Source organism: Leptonychotes weddellii, chromosome 1 (genome assembly GCF_054177405.1).
Source record: "Leptonychotes weddellii isolate Sample4059 chromosome 1, ASM5417740v2, whole genome shotgun sequence".
Taxonomy (NCBI): domain Eukaryota; kingdom Metazoa; phylum Chordata; class Mammalia; order Carnivora; family Phocidae; genus Leptonychotes; species Leptonychotes weddellii.
In genome coordinates, this window is record NC_138369.1 from 8,565,885 (window position 1) to 8,585,825 (window position 19,941).

Genomic DNA, 19,941 nt, shown 5'->3' on the forward strand with positions numbered 1-19,941 from the left:
GCACCTGTTTTCTTGGGACCTTAGGGTTGCTCGCCTCTTGTTTTCCCAGCCTGTCTTCTGCGGGAGGGGCCTGCCGTGCTGTTACTCAGGCTACCCTGTTTGGGCGGAGTTGCCCTGCGCCCCTGTGGCGGGGGATGGGCTCAGTGGGAATCAGTCTTTGGGGCTTTTGTTCTCTGGCGCCTTTCCCTGGTGGCTTTCTGCGTCTCTTCCGTGAGTCAGACCAGAAGAGACCGTTTCCAACCCTCTGCCTCAGAGCAGAGAGACCTCAGTCTGTTCTTCAGTGAGCTCTCCAGGCCACACTGTCTCCATTTCTGTCCGTGCTGCTATAAACTGCAGTGTCCTGGGTTGTGCACCCCTCCGCAACGCCCCCAGTCCTGCCTCCAGGTCGGGGCACGTCTCTGCCCTTTGTGCTTCTAAAACCGCCACCTGCTCCTAGGTCGCGCGCGTGCACGTGCCCGCGTGCCTCCGCCGCTTGGGGTCCTGTCCCGGGGACTGCAGTTCACGCGCGCGCGTGACTCCGCTGCTTGGGGTTTCCGTCTCAGAGGCTGCAGTTCGCATGCGTGCGACCGTCGCTCCGGTTTCTGTCCGGGGGGCTGTGGTTCGTGTGCGTGCGACCCTGCCGGTCTGGTCCTCCACCCCGGGGGCTGTCCTACTAAAGTCCTTTCCTGACGCTACCGGTCTGCAAGTCTGTGCCCGTCCGCAGCGCGCAAGGCTGTCACTCACTGGCGGTGTAGGATCCCCACGGCCCGGCACCCTCCCGCCGCCGTTTATCCTCCTATATCTGCCCGCAGAATCACGGCTCTCCGCTTCGTACCTCAAAACCAACCGCCTGCGATATTCTGTTTGTAGAGATCCAGATCTTCTTACATCTCAGGCTGGTTTTGTGGGTGCTCAGAGTGGTCTGGTAGATATCCAGTTCAATTCTGGGGACCAGTTGAAATAGGGTACCCTACTCCTCCGCCATCTTTCACCCCTCCCAGAGGCCTTTTATCGCAAGGGGAAATGAGACTCTTTGGGGTGAGGTTTCTCAAGTGAGTTCCTGTAGTGTTTTTTCTCTTCTGCTAGCCTTCTCCTACTTCTCATTGATCTCAGAAAATGATCTGTTCAAATCTCTCTCTCTCTCTTTTTTAATTGAGATATTCACATACCAAAGAATCCACCCTTTTAAAGTGTACAATTCACTGGTTTTCAGTATATTCACAAAGTTGTGCCACCTTCACCAGTCTCGCTCCCCTCTCCCCCATCTGCTTTCTGTCTCTATGGATTTGCCTGTTCTGGATACTTCATATAAAGAGAATCACACAACATGTGGCCTTGGGTGTCTATCTTCTTTTGTTAGTGTGGTGTTGTCGAGGTTCATCCACATTGTAGCGAGTGTCAGAGCCTTGTTCCTTTTTAGGGCTGAATACTGTTCCAGTGTATGGGTAGACCATGTTTTGTTTGTCCATTTGTCTATGGACAGACGTTTGGTTTGTTTCTACTTTTTGGCTCTTGTGAATAGTGGGTATGTTTTCATTGCTCTTGGGTTGACACTTAGAAGTAGAGTTGCTGGGTCTTTTACTGAACTTTTGGGGGAAATTTACTGAACTTTTTGGGGAACCACCAAAGTGCTTTCTCAGACAGGTGCACGCACCATTTTACATTCCCACCAACAGTGGTTGAGGGTTCCAGTTGCTCCACATCATAACCACACTTATTGTCCAGTTCCTCATGAAAGTGAACATTTCTCTGTGTGTTCTTTGTCTAATTGCTTCTTACTTATTTCTCTGATAAGGCTGTCTTTCTGGCGACATCTGTCTCAAACCCCAGAAGACATAGTTTCTCATCCCTGCCCACCCCCGCTCCTGTCACTGCCAGATTCCACACACAGCTGTATTCTTCAGAGTCTCCCTTTGCTCACTGATGCCTTCTTCCCTTTTAGTACCGTCCCAAGTTTAGGCTCAATATTTAAAAAACAATATTTTAAAACAATAAATACTTAAATATTTATTTTGGTCAATTTCATATCACTATTTCTGAAAGAACTTAATTTTTTTTTCTAATTCATTTTAGACTGGGAATCTCAAATCCAAAGTGTCGACTCCTGTGCAGGATATTTTGGAGGAAAATTCATCCCATGATATGCAAATGGTAAGATTCATGGGGGATTATCCTTATTCCCTCTTGGGAGAAGTTGAGGAATTTGTGAGTTGGAAATGCACACCAGAGCCAGGGAGACATTTGGGGCATTTCCTCAAGGACATTCCCACATGGTCTGAAGGGAGTGGCCATGACTCCTGAATTTGGGTAAACCCTTTCTGTCACTCAAGACCCTTCTTCGAATGTTCTCCCAAGTAAACATTGCCATCAGTGTGAGTCAGACATTGATTGTGTGCAGTATGATTTACTCCTCAACAGTCATGGGAAACTCCTGCCTTTTGGAGAAGCCCCATGGAAATCACGAATGGGAGAAAGCCCTCAACGTCCTTGAGCCCTCAACCTGCCTAAGCGAGGTGCATCTCTGAACGTGCTAGAAACGTGCCTCGACAGGGAGGGGAGCAGCCCTGGGCGCTCTGCGGGTGTTGGTGGGGTTTTTGTCGTCACTCACCCCTGGCCAGGAGCAAACTCTGCCTGGAGAGTTGATTCAGCCGCATCCAGAATGGCTTCAGGAGGTACTCTAACGACCTGACAAGAGAACCGTGGGAGAGAGGGTCACCCTGACTGCAAGGGATGTGGGAGAGCTGTTGCGGACCCCTCTCCACGTAGGAGACAAATCGAGATCTCACAGCAGAAATAAGCCCCTGTCAAAGCGTGCAAGAGCCTTTAGAGCTGGCTGGTGCATTCCAGTGTACCAGGGAACAGACTGAGCCCCGCTGCTCCCACCTTGGCCCTGAGTTCCTGCCTCCCCACACTGGAGGAATTTCCCAGGTTTGGGTTCCCGTTCTTGGGGATTTCAAAGGTGAGGGTTAGGGTGTGGATAGAGGGACATGTAGAGCCCAGTTTCACCCCCAGGCTGGGCCTGTTTGTCCCGGAGCCAGTGAGATCTCTGGGCTCCCTCAGTCTGTGCCCCTCCACCTCTGTCATGGATGGTGTCAGACTCATGGTGAAGAGACGCCAGCCCAGTGGATGGGGTGGCAGGGCCTGGATGGTAGAGACCCGTTTCATTGCTTTGCTCTGAGCATGCGGAGCCTCAACCCTGCATAGCCTGGTGTGGGCTGCCGGGCAGCTGAAAGCCTCACCCCTGCATGGCTCGCATCAGACCCCAGGGCAGCTGAGACACTCCTCACTGCTCAGGTCCTCCTCACCGTTGGTTCACATTTTTGTTTAGGTGGAGAATGTCCTCCAATAGCTGCTTGGGAAAGGGCGTGTTGCTTTGGAGACCCTGAGGTCTGAAAATACCTCACTGGAGCTGCTGGATTGCAGGGGCCTCATCTGACAGGATCGTTGCAGTAACCCCATGCAGAGCACTCTGTGCATCATCACAGAGCCCTCAATTAATGCTTGTTCAGTGAAGGCGCGAACACAGGTACTCCAGGCCATCACCGCCCCCCTGTCCTGATTAGCAGATGGACCCTGTGAGGGAGGGAGGGAGGAGGACCCACAAGGGACAGCTGTCCTCTCGAGTTTCTGTGGGCTCTTTCCTCTTAGTATGGATTCTAGCACCTTCCACAGAGTTTCATTCCTAGCTCAGCCTTGAGCACTGGGTGTCGGAGAGGAGGGGCTTCTGCTGCATCTGAGCCTCAGGAAACAAGGAAACGAGTGGTCACAGAATGTTCTGAGCGGGCAGAGGAGGTCTACCCGGACACACATGTGGAGAAGCTGAGTGGGTCATCCATGAAGACACACAGCCCATAAGTGGTACAGTCACATTTGGAGCTGGGAGTCAAATCCAGGATGCAGATCTCTAATTGCAGAGATTGCTGTTCTAGCTGCCAGGATCTACCGGCTGGGAATTGTACAACCCGCCACGTGGTTAAAGGTGCTGATGGTTCAGCTAGCCCTTCCGGGCATCAGTGGGCCTCATCCTCATCCTCAGCTCTGAGGCCTCCCTGTCATGTGAGGATAAGGCCTTGTGGCCTCCCCCTCATGGCCAGCTAGGCCAGGGGAGGACAGGAACATAGAGGGCTGGAGACTGCTCCCAGAAGAGCCCCAAAACAGGCTGAGCCAGTGGTCTCCAGGCTCAGCCCTTCTACTGTCCTAGCCCCCCTTGCCCCCATGCCGTGTCCCCTCCACGCTGTTTCAGGGCAGGGGGATATTGGCTTGCGTGAGCGTTGGATAAGGACAGGGTTCAGAGGATGGGCTGTGGATGGCAGGGCAGATGTAAATAGCTCTGGCCAATAGTTTGGTCCTGCGACTGATGGCTGCCAAATAGACAAACACAGACTAAGAAAACAGAACAACATTCATATTCAGAGCCGAGGGCTCCTAGCCCTTCTTCAGTGAAGCGTATTGCAGTGCCTCTGAGAGCCTGTGGCCTAACCCCCTAACCTAACCCCCAGAACCAGAAAGGGTCAGGTTCACCTCTGCGTCTGCGGCATGATCAGTCCTTGAGACCCTCAGTGGCTGGGGCCCACAGTGGAGTAGGGGGAGTCACCAGGTCTGAAGCTGCCAGACCTGCATACCTGCCTTGTGACGGCACTACCCCAAATCTGAGGGTCCTTCAGGCCCAGAGCAGCCTCAGTGCCACCTCTGTCCTGTTCAGTCCCCTCCGTGCCTTCTCCTAGGGGCCAGGGCTGGACCTGAGAATGCAGATAAGGCCCACAATTGGAGACAGGGGGACACCTTCAATTCCAGAGGACCATCCGGCTCTCTGGGTGTCACCTTGGTCTTCTGGATATACAGTAAGCCAGGGAGGATGTTTGCTGTGAGGGCCCAATGCCAGCCAGGAAGGCCCGCGGTTCAGGATTTCTGCCCATCACCTGCCCTGAGGGACCTGCCACATTTTCTTCCCATCCATCACCAAGTCCTGTGAGCTTTTCCCCCCCGAAATATAATTTATCTCTGACTGCTCCTGCTGTCCCCACTGCCACCACCCTGCCCAGAGCCACTGTTAGTTCTCCGGGACCCCTGGAACTGCTCCCTACAGGTCCCCGTTTCTACTGGGCCCCACCCTGGACACAGAGGCTAGAGATAGCCCTTAGAAATGCAAGTCAGGTTCCCTGAGGGAAAAGCCGCCAGTGGAGGAGAGTTCAGATCCTTTCTCCCACCACAGGGCTTCCTTCCAGGAATAACTTACTGACCATCCTCATGCGTGGAGGTCCACCTCCTCGTCCCCCCACTACCCCTCAGCCTGCTGGCCATCCACGCCCCTCTTTGCTCCAGCGTTTCCCCCCGCTGCTGGAGGCTCCTCAGAGGTTGCCTCCGCCCAGCCCGGGCCCCCTCTCGATTCCTTTTTGAAGTTGAAATTCTATCACAGTGATTAGTTTTGTACCCACGGATTGGATTAATCTGGACAAGCTACACTGGGCGTGTCTCAGTTATCAGTGTGTTTCCATAGCAGGGTCAGTCTTGCAAATTCGGTCAGGGTGAGGAGCTGGGAGCGTATTCCATTGACCGTGTGACTCTGATCTGTCCCTGTCACGCTGTCTAGGGGCTGAAAGTGGCCGTGCAGATTCAGAGGGCGGCCATGCCAGTTCCTGCACTGGGTGTTCCTGAGCTGGGGACGGCCGGGGGTTCTGGTGAGTGAGCGCCAGTGGAATTGGCAGCCTGGGGGTCCCCGCCTGTGCTGTGTTGTGTCCGGGAACTTGCCCCGCCCCCCCTTTCCTCCGACCGCAGGCATTTCCCTGTACTGGAAGGAGAGAATACATAAAGTCATGTCACCGTTCTTTATGCATTCAAGAGGAAAGGCACCTTTTCAGGATTGTGGGCTGGGAATCTTTTTGGTTTTTTTTTTTTTTTTTTTGGTCTTTGGTCTTTCTGTTAAGAAAGAGCAGATCCCCTTCAGCTGTGGCCAAGTCCAGACCTCTTTTTGGGCAAGGTTAAATTCTCCACAGTTATGTTGATGCTGAAGATGACAGTTGAATTTACTGTAAATGGCATATGTTTTAACTGAGTTTATAAAGAATGAGGTTAAAACAAACCACATGTCCTGAGAAGTGGGGGAAAAATTAATTCCGGGGGACAAATAACATCTTAGCTATAAGTTCAAGGCATTTATCTCCTTCCATCTTGCCTTCTAGTGAGAATAATAAACTTTGTTTCTGAACAATATCATTCAGGCTTGCATTTGGAATCTCTTACATCATTGACAGGAAGTAATTCTTAGATTATGTTATGTGTTGCTCTTCTGTGTATTTTTGGTAAGCTTTCTGGCCAAGGCTTTGCCTTGAAGTCCTCTTGAAGTACTTGGAGTACCCTGTGCTCTTGAAGTACGACTCTTCAGGTGCTCTAGCTGGCCACCCTGTGGTGAGGTGGGCACTGGGAGACAATCTCAAACAAAACATTGGCCCCCTCCGCGTGGAGCTCACAGTCTGCCTGGGCAGTCAGATTTTTCAACGAAGACCAGAATACAATGGAAGCATGTAACACGAGGACTTTATCTTGGGGGCAGAGAGGAGTTTCTGGAAACTGGAAGTCAGACCATGGGTTCTCAGCTGCAGCACCACTGACATCGGGGCCAGATCTTTCTCTGTGGTGGGGCCATTCTGTGCACCGTAGGATGTTTAGCGGCATCCCTGACCTCCAGCCACTAGATGCCAGTAGCGCCTCCTGTACTGGTCCACCAGGGCCACCGTAACAAAGTACCACAGACCGAGTGGCTCAACCACAGAAACTTGTTTGCTCACAGTTCTGGAGGCCAGAAGTCCAAGATCAAGGGATTGGCAGGGTTGGTTCTTCTCAGGGCTGTGGTCTGTTCCAGGCATCTCTCCTTGGCTTATAGGTGGTTGTCTTGCGTTTTCTTTTTCTGTATGTGTCTCTGTTCAAATTTTGTTTTCTTATAAGGACACCAGTCATATTGGATTAGGGCCCACCCAACTGACCCCATTTTAATGACCTCTTTAAAGACCCCATGTCCAGGGCGTCTGGGTGGCTCAGTTGGTTGGGCGACTGCCTTCGGCTCAGGTCATGATCCTGGAGTCCCGGGATCGAGTCCCGCATCGGGCTCCCGGCTCGGCAGGGGTCTGCTTCTCCCTCTGACCCTCCCCCCTCTCATGTACTCTCTCTCTCATTCTCGCTCTCTCAAATAAAATAAATAAATCTTTAAAAAAAAAAAAAAAGACCCCATGTCCAAATATGGTCCTATTCTGAGGTACTGGGTATTTTTTTTTTTTTTTTAAAGATTTTATTTATTTAGTTGGCAGAGAGATAGAGAGCACAAGTAGGCAGAGTGTCAGGCAGAGGGAGAGGGAGAAGCAGACTCCCTCCTGAGCAGGAGCCCAATGTGGGACCCCGGGATCATGACCTGAGCTGAAGGCAGACGCTTAACCAACTGAGCCACCCAGGCGCCCCTAGGTACTGGGTATTAATTAGGACTTCATCCTATGAATTTTTAGAGGGACACAATTAAGCCTGTAACAGCCCCTAGTCATGACAGCTGAAAATGTCTCCAGAAGCTGTGGCTGGTCCCCACTCCCCTGCCCACCAAGATCATATGCTGAAGCCCTAACCTCCCATGTGACCATATTGGGTGGAGGCTGGGCCTTGAAGGAGGTGGTTAAGGTTGCAGGAGGTCATAAGGGTGGAGCCCCAATACCATAGAACTGATGTCCTTGTAAAAAAAGGGAGAGACACCAGAGCTCCCTGCCAAGTGAGGACACAGTGAGAAGACTTTTGTGTATAAGCCAGGAAGACCGCTCTAACCAGCCCGACCATGCTGGCACCCTGCTTTCAGACTTCCAGCCTCCAGACTGTGAGGAAGTAAGTTTCTACTGTTTAAGCTGCCCTGTCTGTGGTATTTTCTTATGCAGCGGAGCTGACTGAGATACCGGACTTTGCCACGTGTGCCCTGGGGGATGAGTATCGACTTAGACCATGATATTTACTGTATCATTTAGTGTGGCAAGATGTTGGGGTGTTGTGAGAAGGCTTGGGGGGAGGATTTCAGACCTAGGAATGGCATCTGTAAAATTCCTCCCGGAGGGGAGGCAGGCAGGCAGAGAGCCTGGTGTGCCCGGGGGCCCACGGAAGGCTGTGTGAAGGGAGCAGAGGGAAAGGGAGAGTGGTGTGAGCTGACTGCAGATGGTTGGGCTCCAGATCATTCAGGGCCTGGAAGCATGGGAGGGGAATCTGGGCCTGTGTGCTTAAGCTGCCGGGAGCCAGGGATGTGTTTGGGTGAGTGGTGCCGTGCATCTGCAGTTTTAGCAGAACCCTCCAGCACCTGGGAGGTGGCGGGGCCTCAGGGAGGATCTGAGCGGTGGGTGGAGGCAGTGAGGAATGGGGTGGCAGTGGCCTCGACCAGCGGTGAGTGCGGAGTGGGTGTGGCGGGGTCCCTGAGACCACGCCCGGTTGTGGCCATTCGCTAGGACTCCTAGGCCTTGGCCCACAGTCGTACTTATGGTGGTGATTTATCACAGTGAAGGGGCGCAGAACTCAGTCCCCTGGAGCATTAGGTGAAGTCTGGGGGAGTCCAGGCACGAGCTTCCGGAGTCACACAGGACATGCTTAATACCCCCAGCAATAAGCTGTGACAACACACGTGAGGTGATGTCTACCAGGGAAGCTCAGGAGAGACTTGGCGCCCAGGCTTTTCACTCGGGGCTGGTCACGTCGGCACCCTCTGCCCAGCATGAACCTGACTCCTGTCAGCAGGTGCCGGACTCCTGGAAGGAGAGCAGGCGTTCAGCACAAACCACAGTGTTCATAGAAACAGTTTAAAAAGAGTGAGCCCCTCTTGCCAGTTAGGGTGGAGGGAACCCTCTGGAGATCCATGTTCCCAAGGGCCAGCAGGCAGGCCTGTTGTGTTAATTCTTGTCTACAGGGTAGGGATTTGCGGAATGATTTAAGACATAGGCAGGAGGTTGATTTGAGATAATTTGGTGAGTCCTGTATGCTTTCATTTACCAGACAATCCAGAGCATTCATGTGCCAAGCGCAGTGCGGGACGGGCGGGGGTGAAAGGAAAGGGAACCCAGGCTTGTTCTTCCGAAGCTTCTAATCCTGCGAGGGTGGCAGAAAATGCACACCTAAGGAAGCCAGTAACCATGTGGTTACAAATAGGCAGGGGCTGTGAGGAAAGGGGGAGGGTCCTTCTAGAGAAAAGAAGGATACTGAGGAGGGGAGGCACTCTGAGGGAGTGAGTGACCTTTCAGTGGATTCAAAAAGGAAAGGCCTGCTGTGGCGTGAGCCATGGTGGGGACCGGGGTAGGAGGAAAGGGAGTGGGGTGGGCGGGGGTCGGGAGAGATGAGTGCTCCCTGTAGAGATGTCATCACTGAGGTGGTGTTTTTTTTTTGGTTTAGTTTTTGGATTTTGGTTTTTTTTTTTTTTTTTGGATTAATTGTTGGGGTCTGCAGAGTGTCAGGGGCGAGATTTCCCATCTGAGGCAGGAATGTCGCTTCCTGAGATCAGGGACACTGGAAGAACAGCCTTTGAGAGTAAGGTGATGAGCACATTTTTTTGAGGGGGGATGAGACAACAGAAATTCATATCTCACATTTCTGGAGGCCGGAAGTCTCCAGTCAGGGTGTTTGGCAGGGCCGTGCTTCCTGTGAAGCCTGTGGGGAGGCTCCTTCCTGGCAATCCCTGGTGTTCCTTGGCTTGTAGCTACATCGCTGTGTCGTCACAGGGCCCTCTCCCCTCCTGTGTCCCTGCTTCTGTCTTTTCTCCTCTTTGTAGGACACTAGTCATATTGGGTGTGGGGACCATTCCACTCCACTGTGACTTCATCTTAGCTAATCACATCTGCAAAGATCCTGTTTCTAAATAAGGTCACATTTTGAGGTAGTGGGGGCTTACAACTTCATAATTTTGGGGGGACACAATTCAACCCATAACGGTCAGCCCTCTGATCCCCCTCCCCCAAATTCATGTCCTCTCCACATACAAAATACAGTCAGATGATCTTGACACCCCCAAAGTTTTTACCCATTCCAGCATCAACTCTAAGTCCCAAATCTCATCAACTCAGAAAGTCCCCAAGTCCATATGAATCATCTAAATCTGGCATGGGTGAGACTCGGGTTGTGGTCTCTCCCAGGGGCAAAATTCTTCTTCATCTGTGAACCTGTGAAATGAGAAAACAAGTCCTCTGCTTCCAAAAGACATCGGTGGGACATGCGCAGGGTACACGCTCCCTCTCCCAAAGGGAGAGAAAGAAGGGGTTATGGGTCCCAAGCAGTCTCGAAACCCAGCAGGGCAAGTTTAAGGTCTGCAGCGGCAGCAGCCCTGCCCCCCAGCTCACTGTGGTCGTAAGGCAGATTCCCCAGACAGGTGAGTGGGGACCTGAGCTGATGGTGTGGAGGTGGGTCTGGAGTTCAGGGGAGAGAATCAGCCTGGGGGTTTGGGCCCGGTCAGCCGGGCTGGGACCTGATGCCCAGAGCGGGCGAGGCTGCCTGCGAAGGCAGAGGCTGAGGGAAGTGAGAGGGGTGAGGGATGGAGGAGGGTGTTGTACAGGAGACAGAAGGAGCTGGGGCTGTGGTCACTTCAGGGTGGAGGGATTAGATGACTGCACGCATTGACTGGATCGCCACCAGGGATGGGGGGTCACTGGTGGTCTGAGTGAGGCGCCTGTCCTTGGAGTGGTGATGATCATGAGTAAGCAGGAGGTGAGGAAATGGACGGTGGGTTGGTTGCCCACAGTGGGGAACAAAAACAGTATGTAGAGGGAAAAGCAGAGTGTTTTGGCTTAAATTGTGGCCCCCCAAAAAGGCATATTGGAAGTCCTAATTAGCTGCCAGTACCTATGACTGTGACTGGGACCTTACTTGGAAATAGGTCTCTGCAGCTGCCATCGAGTTAAGGTGAGGTCGGGATGGGGCGGGGTGGGGGAATCTCATCCAGTGTGACTGGTGTTCTTTTAAGAAGAGAAACATGCGGGGCGCCTGGGTGGCTCAGTCGGTTAAGCGTCTGCCTTCGGCTCAGGTCATGATCCCAGAGTCCTGGGATCGAGCCCCGCATTGGGCTCCCTGCTCAGTGGGGAGCCTGCTTCTCCCTCTGTCTCTGCCCCTTCTCCCTGCTCTCTGTCAAATAAATAAAATCTTAAAAAAAAAAAAAAGAGAGAGAGAAACGTGCCAGGGGGAGACAGGGACACAGAGGGGAGAGGACAGCCATATGATGACAGACGCAGAGATCAGACGGACACAGCTGCAGGCCAAGGAGCACCCAGGATTCCAGACAGCCACTGCCAGGAGCCAAGAAGAGGCAAGGAGGGATTCTGCCCAGAGCGTCAGAGGGAGCGCGGCCCTGCTGACACCTTGGTCTTGGACTTCTGGCCTCCAGAACCGAGAGAGAATACGCATCTGTGGCTTTAAGCCTCTCAGTTTGTGGTATTTTGTTACACCAGCCCCAGGAGGGGAATATGTGGGGTCAGAGATTGGACATGGCTCAGGTTTTCTTTTTTTATTATCTGCAATTTATTTTATTTATTTGTATGATATGCATTATTTTTTAGGTCAGGATTGATTTCTGAGGGGGAGGGTCCCGTCGCAGTGGGAGGTGAGGGTGCAGGGAGACAAGAGATGGTGTGTGTGGGGTCACTTGCTCGTCTGTAATAGGCTGAGCCAGGAGGCCCCGGGTCGGGGGTGGAGGGGTGTGGTTGATTTGAAGGCAGGAAGGGGAGATGCTGCCTTCTCACAGGCAGACTTGGGGTGTGGGCAGCTTCTCTGTCCCCTCCTTGTGGTAAGTCCTGGGGTGCTACTGGCCCTGCAGAGTGGGGCAGAGGAAGGGGCCGAGCAGCTAGGGAGGAATGCTAACCCAGGGCTGAATCAAGGGGCAGTGGGGGGTGCGCCAGAAACTCCAGAGGCTGTTGGTGAATTGAGACCTTGACTCCAGGATTTGGAATGGAAAAAACATGCACGTGTTTGTGCGTGTTTGCACGTGTGTCTGTGTGTTTGTGTGCATGTTCTTCTCAGTATGTGTATGTGCATGTGTACGTATGTTTTGCGTCTGTGTGTGTATGTGTCTGCATGTTTGTGTGAATGCACGCACGTGTGTGTGTGAGTGTGCACGTGTCCCTAAGTGTGAGCGCGTGCAAGTGCATGTGTGTGTCTCTTGTACGTGTGTGTGTCCCTGTGAGTGTGCACATATGTGTGTGCATATGGGGTCACTCACAGTCGGGGTGGGCAGCCTTTGGTCCTGTGGGTGTGCTCACGGGGCCTCCTGGCCTTCCCTCCTTTCCTATAGCTCTGCTTGCCCCGGACCCCGTCTGGCTCCAGCAGGAGGGCACAGAGGACGAAGCTGTGGCCCCGGGGGTACTGATCACCTGTCTGCGGGTAAGTAAGAAATCCCTGTTGCTCTTCTTGCTTGGGCCCTTGTGCTCTTCCCTTGGACTAGAGCTTCTCGACCCCACAGGGCTGGTCTCCAGGCCTCCAGGCACTGGACCTCCCGTAATATGTGTCAGGGGGAGGTGCATGGGCCATCCCAGGCAGCAGTCCCACTGCTTCATTCAGACCTTCTCTAGCTGTGGAGTGCCTCGTTCTGCTGAGCATCAGGAGGGAAAACAGCAAGGATGTGAGCTGTCCTTGCCTCCTAGTCTTCACGGTTTCTCGGGGCAAACAGTTGTCATTTACTGAATACTTCTCTCTTGCCGGCAACATGCTCAGGTCCGCTGGATCCTGGAGCTGGAAGGGAATAAAACTGCCAGGGCTTCCTGGCTAGTTGCCAGTGGCTCAGTCCTTTGATGCCACATGTCTGGATGCTGTCCCTCAGGGAGGAATGAGTAGATAGAGGAGTGTTCTAGTTCTGGGGTCTGAGTCAAAGGTCTGAGAATCCTCTGCATGGGTCTCCCTTCCCCAGGCTGCTGGCCCCCTCGCCAGCCTCCTGAGTACTGGCGGGGGTGGCCCCTGGCTGAGCTGCGATGGGTGTGTGTTTCAGGAACCAGTCACCTTTGCGGATGTGGCTGTGTTGTTCACCCCAGAAGAATGGATGTTTCTAGACTCTGCCCAGAGAAGCCTGTACAGAGATGTGATGCTGGAGAACTATAGAAACCTGGCCTCCGTGGGTAAGGCCAGGCTTGTTGCCTTATCTACACACTCCTGCAGCACCTATGGGTTCCTGGAGGTGTGCTGGTTTGGGAAATCAAGAGGTGAAAAAAACAGACAAATCCTGCTCTCATGGTGCTTACAGCTTAGGGGCTCCCCTGTGGAAATGAAGGTATCTTTGCTGCTGTTTCTCCATGGTTAAAAGTTTCTGGGCTTTTCAAGTGTGTCTCTGAGTGAGGCCCTGGGTTTTGGGGACTGGAGAATCCCATTGTCCTTTGGGACCCAGTGAGGGAGCTTATACTTTGGTTCCTTAGTGTAAGAGCCCTGCCATGCCCGTGAGAATGCAGGCAGGCTCATTTTGCTCTTCCCATCCCCGGTGCGCCTAGAGACTTCAGAATATCAACCCTGGTTAGTGGCAGGCACGGTCTGCTCACACCCTGCATCTTTCCCATGAGCAGGAGATCAGCTAGGCAAACCCAGTACGTTTTCCCATTTGGAGCCAGGAGAAGAGCTGTGGCCCCCTGAGAGAAGAAGCTTCCCAGGAACCTGTCCAGGTGAACAGCAGGCAGATCAGGGAGCAACAGCTCTGACCGAAAGATGAGTGTTAGGTTTGGAAATTGTCAGTAAGGGAAACACTTCGAGTGCCCTTGACGGGTGCTGCTTTACTGGATTCCACCTCCTTCCTTTTTGTCCATAATACTCTACTCTGGTTTCATAGAATGATTTGTCCTACCTCCTCTTCACATTTATCATTTCCATGTGTATAGTTTATCATGTGTGGATTTTATGTGTATATAGCGTGTGTATGCTTATCCAGTGCCTCCCCAGTGTATCTTCTTGCCAATACTTTCTCTCAATTTCAGTCTCAATCTTCATAGAACTCTTTCTCAGTAACTTAACATCTACCATCTCTGTTCCTTGTTCCTATGGTTATGTGACTCCTTACATGGCCAAATACCTTAAAATTTCCTTTATTCTTTGATACATTCTTCCTCTTCACAATTTCCTCCCATAGTTAGAATCAATATTTATTTTTTATTTTTTTAAAAAAGATTATTTGTGTGTGTGAGAGAGAGAGTATTTGTGCACATGAGTTGGGGGAGGCGCAGAGGGAGAGGAAGAGAGAGAATCTCAAGCAGACTCCCTACTGAGCGCGGAGCCTGATGCGGGGCTCGATCTCACAGCCTTGAGACCATGACCTGAGCCGAAATCAAGAGTTAGACACCCAGGCGCCCTAGAATCAGTATTTAAAAAAGAAAATCCACATGTTCTCTGCTTAGTTTTTTGGTTGCCTTGGTCCCACAGTTTCCTCCCCCGTGTACTTAATTTTTCTATCCTTATTCATTCCAGAACCTCAGCATCAACCCCAAGATCCAATTTCTAACCAAGATATTTTTGCAGAGATTCCATCCATTGGCATGAAAAGGGTAAGGTGCCCAAGGATTCTTCTTGGTCCTCTGTTGTAGGACAAGTCTGGGATTGCTGTAGATTAGAAAAGCAGCACAAGAGGCCAGAGAGAGAGAGAGAGATTGAGAGAGAGAGAGAGAGAGAGAGAGGGAGAGAGATTCAAGGCAAGTGGTGTTTACCCAGGGGAAAGCAGGTTCTTGGGAGAGAGTCTGTGAATGTCATGAGTTGGGGAAAACCCTCCATGTAGATCAAGGCATGTGTTTCCCAGAGTTTCCACAAGCAGCCATGTTTATAAATGTGAACAGACATCAAGTGTTTAAAACTTAATTTGCCTTTAACTCGGCAAAACTCTGCGTCTAAGAGACCTCACAAACGTAAGAAAAATGACAGCTCTCTGTGGCAGAGCATCCACTTGAAGGGACTCAGGGTAGAAATGGTCCAGACGCACTAAAATGGTAAAAGCTTCAGCTATAGAAATGCCTTTTCCCTACACGTAATTCACCTGGGGGAGAGTCTGTGAACGTAATAGAGTCTTTGGTCTTCCTATTTTCCTCACTTGACAGGAGCAACCCCAGACTGGAGAAAAACTCTATAAATACAGTGAACTTGGGGAACCCTTTCACGGCATTGAACCACTTTTTCAGTACCAGAGAATTCATGCTGGAGGCGACCCCTATGAATGCCACGAGGGTGGAAAATCCTTCTTCCAGCCTGCTCACCTGATTGTACCTGATAAGATCCGTCATGGGGACAAAACCTATGCATGTAACAAATGTGAGAAATCCTTCAGATACAGCTCCGACCTGATCAGGCACCAGAAGACTCATACCACGGAGAAGTGCTTTGAATGTCCGGAGTGTCGGCAAGCCTTCAAGTACTCCTCGAATCTGCGGCGCCACCTGAGGACTCACACTGGGGAGAAGCCCTTCGAATGTGCTCAGTGTGGGAAAACCTTCACAAGGAACTTTAACCTGATTCTGCACCAGCGAAACCACACGGGCGAGAAGCCCTATGAGTGTAAGGACTGTGGGAAAGCGTTTAATCAGCCGACCTCTCTGAGGAGCCACCTGAGGACTCACACCGGGGAGAAGCCGTTTGGATGCAGTCAGTGTGGGAAAGCCTTCAGGGAGCACTCGTCGCTGAAGACGCACCTGCGCACTCACACCAGGGAGAAGCCGTATGCGTGTAACCAGTGTGGGAAGCCCTTCCGGACGAGCACTCATCTCAACGTCCACAAGAGGATACACACCGGGGAGAAACTGTATGAGTGCGCTACTTGTGGGCAGGTCTTGAGTCGCCTCTCAACACTCAAGAGTCACATGCGAACTCACACTGGAGAGAAGCCCTATGTGTGTCAGGAATGTGGGCGAGCTTTCAGTGAACCTTCATCCCTCAGGAAACACGCGAGGACCCACACCGGCAAGAAGCCCTATGCCTGTCAGGAATGCGGGCGAGCCTTTGGTCAGTCTTCACACCTTATCGTGCACGTGAGAACTCACACTGAGGGGAAACCCTATGAATGCAATCAGTGTGAGAAGGCCTTCAGGCACAGCTCTTCACTTACTGTGCATAAAAGGATTCATGCCGGGAGAGAGAACGTTAGGAACGGTGGCCTGCCTTTATCAGTGTCCCATCCGTGTGGGGGGCCCCTTGCTGACTGACTTCCAAGTTTTAAAAGTATACACGTTCTGGGCTGTAATCCTCTCTCGTAGTACTGGTTTAGCTATGTCACGTGTTTTGATGTATAATATTTTCATTTTGGTTAAAATCTAAATATTGTCTTAGTTTCTATTATCACTTACTCTTTGGCCTGTGAGTTATTTGTAATTAGATTTTAAAATAACAGGACATGGGTTTATTTTTATAGAGGTATAATTACTTATAGTGAAATGCATAAAAAGCGTGCAGTTGGAGGACTCTTGACAGGTGCGTACACATATATATGTAACCAACACGCCATTTAAGATAGAGAACATTTCTATCCTTCTGGAGAGTTCCTGCATGTGTATGGGTGTTTTTTTTACTTTATAACTTTCTGCTGTTGGTTCTAATTTAATTACATTGTGAGCAGAGAATGTGGTCTTTATGTTATTGAATGTTAGGTATCTGTTTTTAGTGTGGTGTATCCTGTTAGTTGCCTGTCAAAATTGCCCCTTCTTCCTTACAAAAGGACTTAGTTTTTTGGTTCAGATTGGTAACGTGCACTGTTAAAAAAAACCTCTATCTCCCAGTCCTTGCAGCTGGAGGAGGGGCCGCGTGCCCAGTCCTGGCCTTTCTAAGTCTGAGAAGTCATTGGGTGTGATACCTGGGAAGGATGTTGCAAAGGACATTTAGCTTGATCCCTGCACGTCTTGCCCTTTGTACAAACAGACATGATGTCTGGTGCTAGAGGAATCATCCCATGACCATGAGGGTAAAAGCTACAGGCTGAGGAGAGTGTGGCCAGAAGTCACACCAACCCGTTTCCCCGTGGTATCTTTGTGTAGCTGCCCTGGACTGTTTGTTTGTGGACATCTTGTGACATGAAAAAGATGCACTTCTTACTGGCACATGACATTGCTGTTTTGGGGATGGGGTGGGAGAGGGTAGGATGGGTTTATTACCACCAAATGCAGTATCTCACTGATGCACTTAGTATAGGGTCAGTTTTCATAAATGCTTCATGGGTGGTTGAAATCAACGTATTGTATTACACATATGTCCACTAGATTTGAGCATATTATTTGTGTTTCAAAATCTTCTACACATTTATACATATTGGTCAATATCAGTCTGGGCTGCATAACAAAATTACCATCGATTGAGTGGCTTATAAACAACAGAACTTTTTTCTCATAGTTCTGGAGACTGGAGTCCAAGATCAAGATGCCAGCAGATTGCTCTCTGGTGAGGCCTGCTTCATGGTTCATAGATGGCTGTCTTCTTGCCTGGTCCTCACATGGCAGAAAGAGAGCAGGGGAGCGCTGGGGGGTGTCTTGTAGAAGGGCACTCGTCCCATTCATGACGGTTCCACCCTTATAACCCAATCACCTCCCGAAGTCCCACCTCCTAATACCATCACAGTGGGAATTAGGCTTCAGAATGTGAATGGTGGTGGTGGTGGGGAGGGCACAAACATTCAGTCCACATCCGTCTATGATGTGCGTACTGAGACAGCTATGTTAAGCTCTCCCACCATGATTGCTGAATAAATCTTGTAATTCTGTCAATTTTTAAATTTATATATTTTGAAGCAGTCAAATGAGAAGATTTTTGATATTTAATGTTTTCAGCAAATTGTTCCTTTTATTCTTCTAGTGACCATCTTTCTCCCTAGTGATGAATATTCAACTATTCATTTTCATAACAGCAAGTCATTGTTTGGAGCTTACTGTTAGCAGATAGTAGATACTACCCTAAGCTTTGAATCTTCTAAATTACTTGTTTTGCACAATGACACTTTGAGGTAGACACTATTATCATCCCCAGTTTATGGATGAGGAAACTGAGGCCAAGCCAGTCGAGGTGAGTTAACCAAGGTCATACAGGTGGTAAGTGATGGAGTCTGGCTCCAAAATGCAGGGGCTGTACACAGTGCTTTACTCTGGGGGACTTTTCTTCCTTTGTATCTGTTCTCAGTCTCACAGGGATCTGTTTTTGTGTGTTGTTGGGTTTTCTTTTTTCTTTTTCTTTCTAGAGAGAGACGGAGAGAAGAGGGAGGCGCAGAAGGAGAGGGAGAGAGAGAGTCAAGCAGGCTCTGTACCCAGCGTGGAGCCCAACGCAGAGCTCGATCTCACAACCCTCAGATCACAACCTGAGCCAAAATTGAGTCAGATGCTTAACCGACTGAGCCACCCAGGTACCCCTGTTTCTGTGTTTTAAAATTCTAGGGGCGCCTGGATGGCTCAGTCGGTTAAGCATCTGCTTTCGGCTCAGGTCATGATCTCCAGGTCCTGGGATCCAGCCCCACGTCAGGCTCCCTGCTCAGTGGGGAGTCTGCTTCTCCCTCTCTCTCTGCTCCTCCGCCCCCGCTTGTGCTCTCTCTCTCAAATAAGTAAATAAAAAAAAAAAATCTAACAGTTATAACTTGTGTAAAAGTTCATAAATCCTAGTGCACGCCTTGTGAATTTTATATATGTCTACACCACCATATCAGGATGTTAAACATTTTATCTCCCCAGAAGCTTCCCTTGGGCCCTACCCTGGCCAATAAGCCCCATCCAGAGGTAATAAGTATTCCGATTTCTGTCACCATAGATTTGTTTTTCCTGTTCATAGAAATGGAACCCACACTCTACCCTCTTGTGGCTGCCTTTTCATTTAATATAGTGTCTGTGAAATTTATTTTGTCACATTATCAATAGTTTATTCTCTTTAAAAACTGTTGGGTAATATTCCATTGTCTGAATATCCCACAGCCAAAACATTCCATTCTGTTTATGGACATTTGGGTTCTTTCCAGGTTTTTCTGTTAGGAATAAAGCTGCTGTGAATGTTCTTGGACAAGTCTTACTGTGAACAAATGTTCTCATTTTTCTCAGGTGTCAGCCTGGAGCAGAATCGCTGGGTCATTGTGTAAGCAGACTGTGAGCTGTGGTATATACTGCCAACAGTTTTCCAAAGTGGTTGAAACAACTTTTACATCCATTATCAATGCATGAAAGTTTGGTTTGCTTCACGTCCTGATAATGCATGCTACTGTTAGTTTAATTAAATTACTTAAAAACTTTTTTATTGTTATGTTAATCACCATACATTACATCATTAGTTTTTGATGTAGTGTTCCATGATTCATTGTTTGCGTATAACACCCAGTGCTCCATGCAGAACGTGCCCTCTTTAATACCCATCACCAGGCTAACCCCTCCTCCCACCCCTCTCCCCTCTAGAACCCTCAGTTTGTTTTCCAGAGTCCATCGTCTCTCATGGTTCGTCTCCCCCTCCGATTTCCTCCTTTAAATTGAATTTACATATAGCATATTATTAGATTTAGAGGAAGAGTTTAGTGATTCTCAGTTGCATACAACACCCAGTGCTCATTACATTAGGTGCCCTCCTTAATGCCCATCCCCAGTTACCCCATCGCCCCACCCGCCTCCCCTCCAGCAACCCTCAGTTTGTTTCCTATAGATAGGAGTCTCTTATGGTTTGTCTCCCTCTCTGATTTCATCTTATTTTATTTTTGTCTCCCTTCCCCTGTGATCCTGTTTTGTTTCTTAAATCACACATATGAGTGAAATCATATGATAATTGTCTTTCTCTGATTGACTTATTTTGGTTAGCATAATACTCTCTAGTTCCATACATGTAATTGCAAATGGCAAGATTTCATTTTTTGATGGCTGAGTAATATTCTATTACACACACACACACATACAGACACACACACACACACAGACACACACACACACCTTTATCCATTCATCTGTCAATGGACATCTGGGCCCTTTACATATTTTGGCTATTGTGGACATTGCTGCTATAAACATTGAGGTGCAGTTG

General features: G+C 50.1%; 1 protein-coding gene across 6 annotated transcripts; it reads left to right on the forward strand.

Annotated features, from left to right (window-relative positions):
- The first annotated feature begins 687 nt into the window (after nucleotides 1-687).
- ZNF333 (zinc finger protein 333) lies at nucleotides 688-18,951 on the forward strand. 6 transcript variants are annotated; one of them, XM_081814202.1, is made up of 9 exons: nucleotides 688-2,130; nucleotides 3,308-3,505; nucleotides 4,704-4,820; nucleotides 5,570-5,657; nucleotides 12,257-12,345; nucleotides 12,947-13,073; nucleotides 13,512-13,607; nucleotides 14,404-14,480; nucleotides 15,024-18,951. In XM_081814202.1, the coding sequence occupies exons 2-9, from the start codon at nucleotides 3,437-3,439 to the stop codon at nucleotides 16,119-16,121; spliced, it is 1,761 nt and encodes a 586-aa protein (XP_081670328.1). In that variant the 5' UTR covers nucleotides 688-2,130; nucleotides 3,308-3,436; the 3' UTR covers nucleotides 16,122-18,951. The 6 variants fall into 6 exon arrangements, with proteins under 6 accessions (XP_081670328.1, XP_081670351.1, XP_081670360.1 ...); XM_081814210.1 differs by lacking the exon at nucleotides 688-2,130 and adding an exon at nucleotides 2,150-2,907; XM_081814225.1 differs by lacking the exon at nucleotides 4,704-4,820 and having other exon boundaries at nucleotides 689-2,130.
- Nucleotides 18,952-19,941: the final 990 nt, after the last annotated feature.